Source organism: Spermophilus citellus (genome assembly GCF_964194105.1).
Source record: "Spermophilus citellus genome assembly, chromosome: 4".
Lineage (NCBI taxonomy): Eukaryota > Metazoa > Chordata > Mammalia > Rodentia > Sciuridae > Spermophilus > Spermophilus citellus.
In genome coordinates, this window is record NC_138185.1 from 69,399,694 (window position 1) to 69,415,246 (window position 15,553).

The 15,553-nt window shown below is 43.4% G+C and overlaps 2 protein-coding genes across 12 annotated transcripts in view; both read right to left on the reverse strand.

Moving 5' to 3' along the window:
• Positions 1-4,173: 4,173 nt before the first annotated feature.
• RPS17 (ribosomal protein S17) lies at positions 4,174-7,568 on the reverse strand. The gene is made up of 5 exons (XM_081288781.1): positions 7,396-7,568; positions 6,977-7,128; positions 6,400-6,505; positions 5,867-5,932; positions 4,174-4,300 (listed from the first exon to the last, which is right to left on the reverse strand). Exons 1-5 carry the CDS (start codon positions 7,396-7,398, stop codon positions 4,220-4,222), a joined length of 408 nt encoding a protein of 135 aa, XP_081144907.1. The 5' UTR covers positions 7,399-7,568; the 3' UTR covers positions 4,174-4,219.
• A 2,765-nt stretch (positions 7,569-10,333) lies between these two features.
• CPEB1 (cytoplasmic polyadenylation element binding protein 1) overlaps positions 10,334-15,553 on the reverse strand; it is a 90,114-nt gene continuing 84,894 nt past the window's right edge. For all 11 annotated transcript variants that reach the window (XM_081290838.1, XM_081290837.1, XM_081290839.1 and 8 more), the window contains 4 exons: positions 14,325-14,523; positions 13,043-13,137; positions 12,427-12,507; positions 10,334-10,867 (listed from right to left, as the gene is read on the reverse strand). In XM_081290838.1, the coding sequence (XP_081146964.1) occupies positions 10,757-10,867; positions 12,427-12,507; positions 13,043-13,137; positions 14,325-14,523 (486 nt within the window). In that variant the 3' untranslated portion in view covers positions 10,334-10,756. The remainder of the gene's footprint in view (positions 10,868-12,426; positions 12,508-13,042; positions 13,138-14,324; positions 14,524-15,553) is intronic.

Below are 15,553 nucleotides of genomic sequence, written 5' to 3' on the forward strand. Positions count from 1 at the left end.
CCACATTATAAATGTATTACACTACCACTGAACTGTACACTTAAACTTTATCAAAATTATACTGTTACATATATTTTATTACAATTAAAAGTTATCATCAAATTCACAAATTTTGTTCAGTCCATAAGAGTGAATGAAGTTTATTGTTCTTTATACATAGCAGATTTAGCTATTTTCCTTAAAATATTTGCTGAATAATACAATGAGTCACCATAGGTTTTAACCACCTTACACTTTTACAGGTATAATTTCTCCAAATAAGCTTTTTTCTGCTCCACATAAATTTTTGCTACCATTAGTTTTAACACAGTTCAGCAGATTCCCACTTCAGGGTAAGTTATACTGAATTAGTGATTTATCAACTTTATTTTTTTTATTTTGGGGAAGGGGGATACTGGGGATTTAACTCAGGAGTGCTCTACCTCTAAGAAGCTACATCCCCAGTCCTCCTCTGCATTTTTAAAATTTTGAGACAAAGTCTTACTAAACTACTAAGTCTGTGTTGAACTTGCAATCCTCCTGCTTCAGCTTCCTGAAACACTGGAATTACAGGCATGTGTGATCATACCCGGCCTATTTCTCACCTTCAACAATATTCTGACTCAAAGCTATTCCATAAAGACCAGTTATAGAGGCTAATTTTCCATCTCTTCAAAGTTGACATTGACTCCTTGAATAAACACCCAAGCTGGTCTAGTAACATCTTTTGATCTGTCAAAAGCAGTCAAAATAATTTGCCTCATTTTTAAATTGGCTATTATATTATTCCCAGTATTCTTAGCTCTTGAGGCAACCATTCTCCAATGGCAAATAGTCTTAAGATGAGTTTATTTTCTCTGGAAAAATTTCTTCACTATCAGTAAATAGCTTTCTTTGCCTGTCCAACCAATAATCCACTCAAAAGCTCATGACATTCCAAGTCCAGTTTTTTCCATTTTTGGTAGGATGATAAGGATTTAGCACTTTTTTTTTTTTTTTTGGAGGGGGGGATGCTAGGGATTAAACTCAGGATAGCATGCTAGGCAAGACTCTACCATTGAGCTACACCCCCAGTGGTAGTTCATTTTTTTAAACTCACTCATTTTTTTTAAACTTTCAGAAATGGATAAAGCCATTCTTATATCAAAGTTCATATATAAACCAGCCAGTTAGCTGACCTCTGCAGTTGTAAATAAAAAGGAAATGAGCATTAGTCATATTTCTCACTGTGACTTTCACGCATTTGACTAATTTAGAAAAGAAAACATCAAAAAATGATGCATGAGATAGTCAATTACAAGAGAACACTATTTACTATTATAGTAAAATTAAAAGTCTTGACATAAGTAATACAGAGAGCAAATGTGAATTTACAAATATGGGGGAAACATGCTTCAGTGAAACACCATGCACAGTTAAACAATAACCTGGGTTGCAACTGGGATCCTATAGATCTGTACCTTTCAGTTGTAGATGATTCTTGCCTAGATCCATGCAAATAAAATTCTTCAGTTAGCGCTTCAGTTGACATCCTCATTGTGGAAGAAGTTAGTTGTGTCCACTACATTTATTTCTACATCCCTTTACTGTAAATAAGTTTGTCCTTCTCCTTTGAACAGATAACACCTTCTTAGTTCCCTCATTGAGTTTTAAAAAACATACACATCTTAGGTTCACTTTTATCTGAGTTGTTTTTCTTTGCTGAAAACAACCAAGAATGATATAGGTAGAAAAGAAATACTACCTAGAAAGTTTCTGGGGCATTTACAGAATTTCAAGGAGCAGAACATCCCTGACACAGAAGCAGAAGACTCTGCAGTCCATATTATGCCACAAGCATTATTCTGACCCAAAGAACCTGGGAGGGACAGCACTCCTGCAGTTTCACATCCAGCGCCACCCAGACATCTGTGTGAAGCAGCCCTGGGGGAGAGGCCTAGCCAGCTGCTTAAAATCCACTGGGGTGGGGAGGGAGCTCTAATGAGTATTATTATTAATCCTGTACTACAGGTGAAAGAACTGAGGCCTAGAGAGGTTATCCATCCTGCTGGGGCACTAGTAACAGCTGCTTTGCCCTCCCCTAATGCAGTCACCTGGGCCCCTCTTTCTTCAACTCCCTAACCTGCAGCCAAGTTATCCAGCAGGAAAGGTCTTACAGGTGGAGTCAGGATGTGCAAAATAACGGTGATGCTGCCCCCCAGTGGAAGAGCAAGGCAAAAATAAGCAGTAGCTAGTTTACCAGTTTCACATTTTATTGGTTTTTGTTTTGTTTTGGGCAATCCACCACTGAGACACATCCCCAGCCCATTTTGTATTTTATTAGAGACAGGGTCTCACTGAGTTGCTTAGTTGAGGCTGGATTTGAACTCTCGATCCTCCTGCCTCAGCCTCATGAGCCACCTGTGGGAGACCCTAGTGGGGGAAGCTCCTTTATGTATTTAGGTGAGAACAGTTGACCTCCACACCAAAAGAAAAAAATGTAAACCAAAGCTAGCTGTGAATAAGTAAGGGAAAAAGCTCATTACAAAATACTGTATAATGATGGAGTTGGAATATCAACAGGTACCAAAAATAGTAAAAGATGAACAGGATCATAAGCCTCAAAAATATCTCACAATTTACCAATTTAAAAAAGGGGAACAAGTTTACTGTGGAAATCTACAATAAACCTCAAACCAAGTGCTCAGACATCATTAAACAGGTAACAAAGTCTGTCTCTCAACAGGAGCTCCAAGAACATCATTTTTGTGGCATTCCTACAGAAAACACTAAACTAGGTCATACTGTGAGGGAACATTAAACGTGCCCAAATTGAAGGACATTCTACAAAACTGGCCAATATTTTTCAAAATCTGATGTCCAGAGGCTGGAGAGGCTGAGGCAGGAGGATCACAAGCTCAAAGCCAGCCTCAGCAAAAGCAAGATGCTAGGCAACTCGGTGAGACCCTGTCTAAATAAAATACAAAACAAGGCTGAGAATGTGGCTCAATGGTCGAGTGCCAGAGTTCAATCTCAATACCCAACAACAAAATCTGATGTCAGTCATGAAAGACAGGAGGCAGAAGGAACATGAAAACTAGGTACAGTGATGGTGGATGAGGAAAAAAAATCATAAAGGACATTGTTGGGAAAACTTGCAAAATTTTGATTGTGGACTAGATAATAGCATTTTATCAACATTTCAAATTTTGAGAATTGTATTGTAGCTACCTTAAAGATCAGTCTTAGTAAAACTATTTGGAAGGTAACTGCACATCTCCAACTTAAACTTCAAATGGGTCTGGGGAAAAAAGTGCATGTGTTTGAGACACACAACAGTGCATGCCTGTAGTCTCAGCAGCTGGGGAGACTGAGGCTGGAGGATTCCAAGTTCAAAGCCAGCTTCAGCAATGAGGTGAGGCCCTCTGCAACTTAGACCCTGCCTCAAAAATGTAAAAAAGACTATGATAAAGCAATTGGGGAAAAATAAGAGCAAATGTTTCAAAGTAATTTAAAAATTATTGTATCTGCCTGACAAGCAGATATACAAAACCAGTAAAGAGCAGCTTGGGAGCCTGCCTGACCTGGATCCAAATCCCAGTTTTGCCACTTCCTTGCCAAGTAATCTTGGCCACACATAAATGGGGATTAGCCTGGGCACCAAGCTGAACAGCTCTCCCAAACACACAAAGCCCAAACCTTATACTCAGGAGCTCACACCAGCCCAGCTCAGCTACATTGATAGGAAGACCCACAGTTTTATATCTGCCAAAGCCCGTAGAGCAACTGGGACTGTATAGTGAGCTCTGCCTCTCCCTACAAACCAAAGGACACACCCTTTTCCCCCCTTAAGAATTCACAGCACACAAACCAACCTCACTAACCCTGGTGTGAGAAATCAGTTTTTAACCTCTGAAACTGAACAAGTTGGCTCAATTTATGTGTATTCTTAAGAGGGTAAAGAGCAAAGACCCAGGGCATGAAAGAGGAAACTGACAAAAGCATTGCAGCCTCTGGACATGCCCCAGACCTCCCTTCAGGCTTCAGTACACACATTCACCTCTTCTTAGTACTAGGAATCCAGCTAACATTTTCTCCTTTACTGAATTCAGGTGAACCCACTCCTAAATCATAGGAGATGGCTCCTTGAAATCTCAAGCAACTGCCAGCAGTTAACTCCATCCACACCCAACACCACAGATGACACAGGCAAAGTTGTTTTCCCAGGTTTATTGAAAATATTACAGCATAGCAGAAAGATTCAAACAGCTCCACGTGGTGTTTTGAAATTCATCCCCACAGTAGGCTGAGTGACCTGCAAGTTGGAGAGACTGCCGAAGTCCTGGAACAACAAAACGGATTCAATGTGAGCTGAACAGGTGAGATCTGTGGGTCTGCCCCATAGCAACACTGTGCTGCCAGCCCCCATCAGTATGTAGTTAGACTGGTGGGACTCAGCACAAAAAATGTCTTCTGCTGCTAGGGCCATAACACTGAGGAAGGTCTAGGCAGTATCTGAAGAACCCCTCTTCTTGAGCAGTTGGCTGTTAGGAGACTTCCACTTTCCACTAGTGACCTTTCTTCAACAATGCCTAGCTACTTAAAATCTCTGCTTAAACCACTGTTTCTAACTTTCACAAACCTGCCATGCAGCTCTTCTTGTTTTCACAACTCATTTTCATACCAAAACAGTGCTTATTAAATTTGGTACTACAGATACACTGGCCTAGATATGTTAGAGGGTACTACTCTGCACTCTGAAAGTATGCCAGCATCCCCTGGCTTCTACCCACTAGATGGCTGACTCGTGCCCTAGACAAGACCCATCCTTTGAGAATAGGATTTGCTCTCCATATCCATGGATCCAACCAAACATGGTTAAAAGTATTCAGGAAAAAACACAATCTGTCTGAACATATATGCTCATTAGGTCATTATTCCCTAAACAATACTGCATAACAACTGACATAGATTTGACACTAGGTATAATCTAAAGATGACTTAAAGTACAGGACAGAATGCAAATATGCCACCTAGCATCCAGATTTTATTACAGTGGGGTGTTACTGGAACAAATCCTCCATGACACAAAACGTCCTTTTCAGGACCAGCTTCAGGCAAAAGTTCAACACCAGGAATACAAGTTACCAAGGAAAGTAGAAGCAGGGCCAGATTAGGGCCTGCTTCATTCTCCCATTTCATTCTCAAAAACCCATTTTACAGTTCAAACAAGGGGGAAAAAAAATAAAAAGCTGCATTTCAAACAAAGGTTATTTCAGAAGGGAAAGGTTCACAGCCCACAGCAGTCACTGGGTGTTAGGCACATAGGAGTCCATTTTTTTTACTCTTTTTGAATGATTTAACATTTAAAGGTAAGAAATGGAGAGGGGAGAAGCTTGAAGTCACCAACAGCAAGAAAGACTTTTGAGGCCCATGCTACTTTCACCAACTTAATGTGAAAGGACAAAGATAAGCCAAAGAGAAACATTATCAAATTGTACTGAAAATAGCTGTCAACCATCTAAGTAGTGCCTGGTGTGTATCTACAAGTGAGATCACAGCTCATTTCTTAGATGAGCATTCAAACATTCAGTATCCCAAGGAGTGAGGCAGGACTTCAACAAAGGGGGTGTATGTGATAAGTCAGCCACAGAACCAAAAAGAAAATGGAAGAAACTAAGAAGGATATACTGGATACCACTGTATTGGGATTATCTTGTGATGAGCACTCAATCAATTCTCAAACCACCCAGCACTCAATACTAGCTAAACCACTTTAAAAGCAATCTGTTTAGTGCCATTTACTAGTTGTGACCTTGGACTTGATCTACTGCCATTACAAATAGCAGAAAGCTACTATGGATCCTGACCAAGGAGTTCTTACTTTAGAAATCTAAGGGACACTCACCAAAAGCTTCAGCATTTCCTTAGTGTCAGGATCTACTTCAATAATCTCCTGATCCAGGGCAGAGACCTAGAAGGGAGACAGACAGAAAATATCAACCACTGAGCTCTCCCTCACCTCAACTGTCCCCCATTCTTAAATTAGCAGATAGGAAGTAAAAAACAAACCCCTCCCCATACCCAGAAGAGGGAACTGGGGCTGGAGAGAGAGGTTAGGAACCCATAAAGTGATCAAGTCTGTTGTAGCAGTAAAAGAGGCCCCAAAAAGCTGTTCTGCTTTTATCTTCCTGTGCCCCCATTGACTACTCAGAAAACCATTAAGACAGAACTTGCATTTTAAAAATACTGTTAGGGGCAAGAGGTCTTTCATGTGGAAAAACAGACTTAACCTGGTTCCAAGAGGTCACAAAAAAGGCCACCAAACAGGAGTTAATAGGCACCTACAAGTTGATTGAGAGTGCATTGGTAAAAGGCCTCCTGAAACTCTCAGTGGAGGTCCCTTTGGAAGCCAGAAACCTAAAGATCCAAAAAACTTACCTCAGGAACATAATTGTCTCTCCTTTCTCTCTCCTCTTCCTGCAGCTTGATGGAGATACCTCTCACAGGGCCTCTCTGTATCCGCTTCATCAGATGTGTGACATAGCTATAAGTACACACAGTAAGAACACACTGGACTTATACTGGTACCCAGGACATCTGGATACACATCAGTTTTAGTTCTTTTCCCAGAGAGAAAAGAGGATTCCTCATCGAAGAACCTCCCACTCAGAACCCCTTAGTGAAGTATTTCTGTTCCTTTGGTTTCTCACACATAGTTCTACCAATTTTTTGAGTAGTAGCAACAGTAATTTTTATTAAAAGCAAATAAAAACCAAGTAAGACTTAAGTCCATCCAGAGATCTGACTTCGATTACCTTAACCATGACAGCCAGTCATAACCCGAACATCCCAGCAAAATCTGCAAAAACAAACCTCCAACTCCCTCTGGAGTACCAGGGAGCTTGGCGCTAACAAAACCATGGGGGGGGGGGAGTCTTCCCCAAATCCGAGGACGGCAACTCCCACCGCCAGTCCGCGGTCACAGTTCTGCACCTTTTTCCAGGCCTTCACTCACCCTGCGATCTTGTTGCGGAGCTTCTTGCTGGGAATAATGGCGATCTCCTCGCACACGCGCTTATTAGTATGAAAGTCGTTGCCCAGGCGCGTGTAGTACTTCTCGATGATAACCCGGGCGGCCTTCTTCACAGTTTTGGTGCGAACGCGGCCCTGCGGGCAGAGACGAAGTCACTCGCAAGCTGGCAAGTCCGGATTAAAGGACCAGAATCACCGCAGGAGAAAGGTGAACCTGGACGGGCGGGAGTAACTAGCGCCGACCGCAACCCCAGCTCTACAAGAACCGCGCTCGTCGCAATTCCAGCCTAACGGGAACCCGCGTCCGACTGGCTCAAAGTCTCCCATTGTGGGCCAGGGTCCGGGAAAACTGAGGATGGACAACGATTGAGGAGGAACGAGCGCTCAAACGAAAACACCTACCATGTTGGCGGGTCCCGGCAAAAGAGGAAACAGGAAGTAAGAGAGAGGCAATATAAAGCGCCGGCCAGAAAGCCACTTCCGCCCAGGCGAGAATCGCGGAATTCGCTCGGGAGTACCACAGCGGCCTCTGGCGGCATGGGGCGGAAGCGGGGTGTTTCGCGTCCGGCTCCAGTGGGCGGTGCTACCCCCCCCTCCGTTCTGGCTTTACCTAGTGGCCCGGGCCCTTGTCATGCTGTTCCTGTTAGGATGAGCTCTGGACCAGGAGAGATGCCCCTCTCCCACACACTCCAGGTCGAAAATAGGTTTGAGGCTTGGGAAGACGAGGAAGGGATGGCACCCCTCCAAGGGACCTCATTGTGTCTGTGGGTCAGATTTGTCATATCTAATCTGGAGGAGCAATGGGTGTACTAAGAGAAATTTTCTCATTTCTTCGTTAGCTCAAACACACTATCAGTCTTTACCTACAATTTATGTACAGTACTCCTTTAATACTGCTCTTAGTGCTAAGGCACCTGTCAAGAAACAAAGGCTGAGCCCCATGACAGCAAGGGCCCTTTTGTTTAGCTAATCCCTAGTGCTAGAACAGGGCCTGGCACAGAGCAAGCTCTCATTTAAATAAACTAGGGTCCTAGTTCACCTGCAGCACTCCCAACAAGTGAAAGTGTTTTCTCCTTCCTCTACCCACCACTGCAGTCTTCAGACTGTTTCTGCCTTACCCATCCCCCAAATCAGGCCTTTCTGAAGCCACCAGCAGTTTGTCCCTTTTGCCCTTATCAGCCTAGGGAGGGGAGGGGACGTCCCCGCCCTCCTTCCTCCAGGTCTCCTCCCTGGGCTTGGGAGTCTTAGGTCACACTTAACTTATAGAAAGGCCAGGTTAGATGTAAAAGAGTCCAGGACTATGCCACATTCCTCAACTTGTCTCAGCCACTCCAAATTTCCAACTTATTGGAGATGGAAGGATAAAGGACAGGAAGCCTTCACCCTGAAAGTAGCATGTGGACAAAAAAAGTGGGGGGGAGCAGGGATGCCTCTATGGTACAGGAAAGTTAAAGAGGATACAAAAAGGGTCAGAATCTCAAGAGTTGTAGGAGCTTCCTTTATCAGTAAACTTCCAATGAAGTTTAACCCAAACTGTCAGGCCCAAAGTACAAGATCACCTCTCAGTCTTGTTTGAGGGGTCTCCCCATCCCTACCCAATATAAACTCTTGCACCTCACAGAGGGGATGCTTCAGTTTGCAGGTCTCTATACCTCAGACTAAATCATAATCTCCTAAAGAATCAAACAGCTGGGCTCAGCCTACTCTACCTGAAAAAAAAAAAAAAAAAAAAAAGTCATGAGACTCTGTCCCAAGTTCTGGAAACCTGTTAAGAGTCCAGTGATAGGGCTCCCTGAAGACCAGCAAAAAGCTGAATTATCAGCATAGACAAGTTCAAGAGGTTGAGAAGCCTCCCAGGAAGAAACCTGCAGAGGCTGGGGTTGTGACTCAATGGTAGAGCACTAGCCTAGCATGTGTTAGGCCCTGGGTTCTATCCTCAGCACCACATAAAGAAAAAAATAATGGTTTTGTGTCCAACTAAAAAAAAAAAAAAAAAAAAAAAAAAAAAATTTTTTTTTTTTTTTGTTAAAAAGAAAAAACATGCAAGGGCTCACAGAAGATAAGAACAAGTGGCTCCTGACACCTGGGCAGATGTACTTGCACATCTTCCAAGCTTCATGTGGAGGCTGCAAGAAACTTCAGTGTGAGAGCTTCTTACATGAAGCAACCACCTACTGGAGAGGCATCTCCAAAAGTACATTTGGCTATGGAAGAGACCCAGAACTCACAAGAGAATGTCTCCCACATGGTTCCACCATCATCCTGGGCTAGAATCCCACCACAGAAAATCCAAGGAAACAAGTTTTTCTCAGGAATCTATCACCCACATCTCAAGATACAAAGACAAAGCCAGAATTCTGCTGCAACGTGTTTATTATGTGCCAAAAAAACTACACCACAGCTTACTCCACACATCTGTTGTAGGAGAGTGCAGTCTTGCCTGCATATACTACAATGAGGTAGAGACTTCACACACAGCTTCACAAAACCCACAGAGTAGCTGGGATATGCAACAATGCAACATCAGCTCAGCAGGAGGGAGGAAGGGGTTATGACACTGGTTCTTTGGCACACAGCTTCCCTAAGAGGGGCAAGTAGTATTAAAATAAAAGAAAAAGAAAGAAAGAAGGAAAGAAAAGAGTCAAGTTTTCAAATTCCAGTAGCATTTCAGTCAACTGCAACTGTTGATTCATACATTCCTCAAATGAAATATATTAAGGAAGGGTACTTGTCCCCTCTAAAAGAAAGGGCTCCTGTGAGCCTTCATCTGCCCCCACCAAAAAAAGCAGCCCTTTTTTTTTAAGCTCAGTTACAAAAGAAAAAAAGTCCTGTGATTTTGTGATTAAAAACTTCTATCAACCCTCCCCCCCATGTAAGTGCAACTTAAGAAGGTGCAATAAACCATTTAAAACTATATACAGCAGCCACTCTAACACCGTTTTTCCGGTCCAGTTTCAAATAAAACAAATTTTTTTCTTGGTTGCAAATGTTTTGATTTGCAACTGTGAGAAACAGTGACCAGCAGTCCCCCCAGACACAAATTTGCTATAATGTTAAAAGCTGCCAGGAAAGAAAAAAAATCTCTTGTTCCAAACGACTTAAAAACTGTTTTAAGGAGTGTAAAAAGGAACCGGTAAAAACCCTCGAGCGTAAAATATGAAATATGATTTTGGTTTAAATGAAGAGCAAAGTCTCCTTGTTGTTTACAGTAAAAAACACCAGCTGAACACTCAGTTTATGCCGTTCAGGTGGGGGTTAAATAAATGGAAAGGCACTGTATGGCAACTGCAAGAATGAAACCAATGAGACCTGCGCATCATCACCATCAGTATTGCAAGGAATGTAAAAAAGCGCTTTAATAAATAAACCTAGATGTAGGCATCCGTGTCAATACCTTCTGGACACATAGTTTTTTTTTTCTTCTTCTTTTCTTTTTTTTTGCTTTTCTTTTTTTTTTTTTTTTTTTTTTTTTGCTTTTCATCTGCAAAATGAGGAACTAAAATCTGGGAAAACTACAGAGTCGCTTGGAGGGTGGTCCAGAGGGCCCTTGCCCTGGCACACCCCCTGAAAACAAAACCCAACAAAACTCATTGTGCAGTAATTAGTGCAGAAACAAAGACAGATTCAGCAAGTGCAAAGGTGACTACAATTTTCCCTTGTCCTCGGGAAACCAGCTCCCTGGTTGCCAGTGGCACAGTGGTACAGGCTGCTGCCTGACCTGCCAGCCTTGGGCTCCACAGGCCACTGGGCAAGGCCAGCTCCTCTAGCTGGAATCTCGGTTCTTCTGGTTCCGCATCAGGGGGCTGTGGTGACGCAGACCTTCCATGCTATGCCGCCAGTGCCAGCAGCTTCGGCAGAAGTACTTGAAGCAGACCTGGGGATAAAAAAGGAATGTCATGCCTATTTCAGCATCAGGCATAGGGGCTGTTTGCATGAGCTGCTTGTTCTGCTTGGAGAGGACACCGGAGACCCCCATGGTCTCTGTGAGGCTAGAAGAGATGGTTCCTGCAAGCCCTCCAAAGCCCTGGACCAACCATAGCAAATCCAGTCTTATTTCTGTGGGTGCTCTTAAGTAAATATGTTGGGCTCCAAGTATGTACAAATACTGTGCAGTTTTCCTCTCTCGTAAGCTGTAAGGGTCTTCTATTCCCCTACCCTTCTCACCTCCCACAGAGTAGCTCTATCACATGGCTGCTAATATGAGAGAATGTCTGAAAAGCTAACTACAGATTCTAATGCCAGGCTCATTTCCCAGTAAGTGAGGAGAGGTGATTGGGTTTGGACCTCAGTCAGCACCAACTCTTGCTAGCTGGGTAACCTCAGGGAAGTCTTCCCCCATTCCTTCACCCCATACCAAAGAATCAACCATTGAGCCACATGCCCATCCCTTTTTGTATATTTTATTTCGAGACAGAGTCTCATAGAATTGCTTAGTGACTTACTAAGTTGCTGAGGCTGGCATTGAACTTGCAATCCTCCTGCCTGAGCCTCCTTAGTCACTAGGACTACAGGTTTGTGCCACCATGCCTGGCAAAAGCTGTTAACTTCTAAGCAATTCTCTGAAAATGGGGACCACCTGTGAAAGATTTGGTCCATAAAAGACCTCCTGAGAAGGTTGATCAGAAAGATACTCATTTTTAGGCTTTACCTAACTATCCAAACTTCAAACTCACTTGGGAGTCTTAGTTTGATTATCTCACCAGAGACTCCAAACTGAATGAAAAGTATTACTACAAAACAAACAAAGCTAAGCATGAGTGGACTACTGGTGACCTAAGAGGCCCCAAAACTTCCCCCAAAACTTGTCAAAGTGTGATTCAAACCAACAACGCAGACGCCACTTGGAAATGTGTTATAAACATGAAATATCTCAGGATCTACCCCAAACCTACTGAATCAGAATCTGCATTTCAACAAGATTCTCTGATGAGGCATATATACCTTCTACTTTGAGAAGTAATGCCAAACACATCCAGATCCATCCACACTCCACCACCCAGAAATAGTCAATAGAAAGTTTCCATGCTGCTATTTCTGACAACTGTGGGTACGGCCCAGGCATAAAAATCAGAGCAGTCCAGAAGGGGGTCCTTGAGTTGGGAAAAATCCAAAGGGTCTCAGAGCCAGAGCAGCAGTACCTGGCTCACAGGTACCACTGAGCCAACCACACAGGTATCTACAAAACCACCCACCAACAATGTCATTGCATAGCAGCAGCCCAGGAAGAAGGCTGAAGTGTCAAAATTCAATTCAATAAGCTTCCCCAAGAGCTCTGGTACAACTATCTATAGTGTATCCCATGACTACTACCTATTCCTCTGTGTTCTCAGACATTATGAGGTACCTCAGAACTCCAACACTCAATGTCACAAACATGGCTTAATTTTTAATTGACACAAGGACTTCACAGACGTCAGTGCCCAGGGGACTCACCTGATCTCGACAGAAGAAAGGACCAGGTTGAGAACTGCAGATATGACACAGAGAATCTTCTAGATAGGGGTCAATCTGAACCTGCAGAAAAGCAACAGAGGAAGATGAAATGGCTCTTCTCACCAGGAGGCTAGGTGAGCTGCAGGAACACATTATTGGGCACATTATTGGATATTTAATGGCAACTAGAGAGAATTATGGGAAGAGAACATAGACAGCGAAACTAGATGGCAGATTCACACCATGCAGAGCCACATGGCTGCCTTAAGGACTCAGACAACCACACCCCTTATGGCCTACTCTTTTCAGAAAACTGTACCTTGGCCCTCTATAACTTAGTCATAGGCAAGTGTTCAGAGGATTCAGAAAAGGGATAAAGGGAAGTAAGCTATTTAGCAATACCAGATGAATATAACAATGAGGGAAGCTGCCCGCTCTCTCAGGTGGCTCAATCATCTCAGTTCCTTTCCTCCTGAGCCTATGCAAATCAGGCCCACCCAATCGTCATGTTAATTCTGTGGTTTGGTTCACTTTCTCAGTCACAGTCCTGCCCTAGGTAGTAACTAAAAACCAAGTCCCTCTGAGATGCCCCAGAGTAAGGGCATACACCACTTACCTTCTTGGTGAACTTGGTAGTTTTGATTTCCACAAAAGCAGCACTGACTGCTTTCAGGTAACTACGTTGGTTATTGAATGTCACACGACCAGACCCTAGGAATAATAGACATGGGCTTACTTTCTAGCCAAATTCTCCCAAATGCCATTCTTCAACACTCAAGAAACCCTATTTCTATAGCAGTGCTGTCCAACAAAAATATGGGGTACTTACATGATTCTTAAGCTCTACCAAAACAAAAATGGTGGAATTAATTTTAATAATATATTTTATTTAACCCTGTGTTCAAAATATTTTAACATACAGAAGAAGCTGCATTTCAAGTGCTCAATCATCACATTTAGCTGGTGGCTACCATATTAAGGCAGTTATAGACTACGTTGTCACAAATCATTCAGAAAAGGGACTCTTCCAGTATAAGAAAATGCACAGGTAGGGGTAAGGGTTCAGGGTAGAAACCAAGATGCAGACAGAATATCTCTCTGAAGAGGAGGCCCAAAAGACACACCCCTTCTGGCCTGGAGGTAACCTGGAGTCCTAGTAGAAGAACTGCAGAAGCCTCATCTTGCCAAGTGCCGCCTCCGCCTCTACAGTCTCTGAAGTCCTTGTTCTCAATCTGTGGCACAGCACTGATGAGCACATGGTGCTCCTTCCTGACCAGATTCAGTGTGGGTGGGCAGACTAAGCATCTGGGGAGGTGGGTTACCATGTCTTGATCAGAGAGTTCAGGCTCTGCTCTACCTCCTAACTCATCAGAGGTTAGGAGTGGTCAGATTGAAACCCAGTGGTCAGACCCACAGACTCACCTAACCTGAGACAGTCAGGCTATGACTGCACTGTTACCCGAGTCACCCAGAAAATCCTCCCCAAGCTTGACCTCGTTTCTGACCTGAGACAACACCAGAGCTTCTCAAGAATTTTTAATAAAGGAAACTGGGTAAGTTCAGAAAAGTGTGACCTTTTAATAAAATATTACCCATCGTCTATCCCAAACTGGTTTGGCTATGAACTTTGAGCTCTCAACAAAGTTCTTGTCTAATTATCACTAATCACCTTGCAGAGCCTCTGATAACTTTTTTCTTTGTGTGGGAGGTGGGGGTAGAAGGCTGGGTGCAGAGGGTCCAATACTGGTGACTTGTCTAGAAAACATGCTATGTCACTGAAATAAGCTGATCCACAGACCTAGATCAGGCCTCTTTCTCCACTCCCAAGAGAAAGTACCACAATCTTGGCCTATTCCCAGGGGCCACCAAGCTTTCCCACACAAAAATAGGACACTTACCAATGGGATACTTGTGCTTATCTGTGTCAATCCCAGCATACACGACTCCACCAAATAGGTCATTCAAGATGGCAGCCAGTGCCTCAGCATTGAGCATCCCATGCAGGGCACCAACAAACACTGTTCTGCTGGGGTCCAGCCTCTGAGAAGGGCTCCGGACAAAGTTGCTGTCAGCCAACACCCAGGGGATCACCTGCACCTGAAAACCCCCCAAAGGTATATCAGCCCTGGCAGAGAGCCACAGAGAGAGGCTCTTGATTGGCAGGGAATATGCTCTAAAAGTAGTATAGTTGGGGCTACTGAGGCCCATGCAGGGGTGAGAAGGCATCCTCACCCATTTCAAGTCCACAGGCATCTAGTAAGACACCCTTACCCATCCCAATTTGAATTTTACTGAGTTCATGTGTCTAGAATGCTGAAGGTAGAGGGAAGAACAGCACTCACTCATCCTGGAGAGTAAACAAAACTGTTCCAAAATGTCATACCCAAAAATCCAGCAATCTGTCACAATCTCCAACTGTATGTTCTAATCAAGGGCCACAAAAATTGATTAACAGAAAGTGTGGGTCCTCAAGAAAGGAAGTAGGGATCTGAAGAACAGAGGGGTGAGCATGCTAATGATATTTGTGAGATGGTCACTGGCCCAACATATGCACCAGAGGACTTGTGTCAGAAACACACGAAATGGCAGAAAGTCACACACAGAGACCCCTGAGATCTTGAGTAACACCAGGTTAGGAGCTAACAATGTCTTTTACCTCTGAATTCTCTGGGTCCAGAACAAAACCTGGTAGGAGGTCACATGAAGTGAGTTGACAGATGACCAGATGTTTTTAGAAAATTAATCTGTGAACATTTTTTTTTTAAGTCTTGAAACAAGAAGAGATATGAAGCAGAAACCAGGAAGGAGGCAAAAACAGTAATTCAGATGACAGGTGATTAAGATCTGAATAAGGCTGGTGGCAATAAGCCCAGAACAGGACAAGACCAAGTAGATTTTTTTTTTAATATTTATTTTTTAGTTTTTGGTGAACACAACATCTTTCTTTGTATGTGGTGCTGAGGATCGAACCTGGGCTGCACGCATGCCAGGTGAGCGCGCTACCGCTTGAGCCACATCCCCAGCCCCCAAGTAGATTTTTCTTCAGATCTTCAGAACTCAGACCACCTGAGCCTGGTAGGCAAACAAGGAAGAATCAAGTTTGATGAGATCTAGGTCTATATGACTC

What these genes read in the sequence shown, in the direction of transcription:
- RPS17 (XM_081288781.1), bottom strand. An exon ending in CTCCGCAACAAGATCGCAGG is followed by an intron (nt 6,506 to 6,976) that starts GTGAGTGAAGGC and finishes GTGTACTTATAG; the next exon opens with CTATGTCACACATCTGATGA. An exon ending in GAGACAATTATGTTCCTGAG is followed by an intron (nt 5,933 to 6,399) that starts GTAAGTTTTTTG and finishes TCTCCCTTCTAG; the next exon opens with GTCTCTGCCCTGGATCAGGA.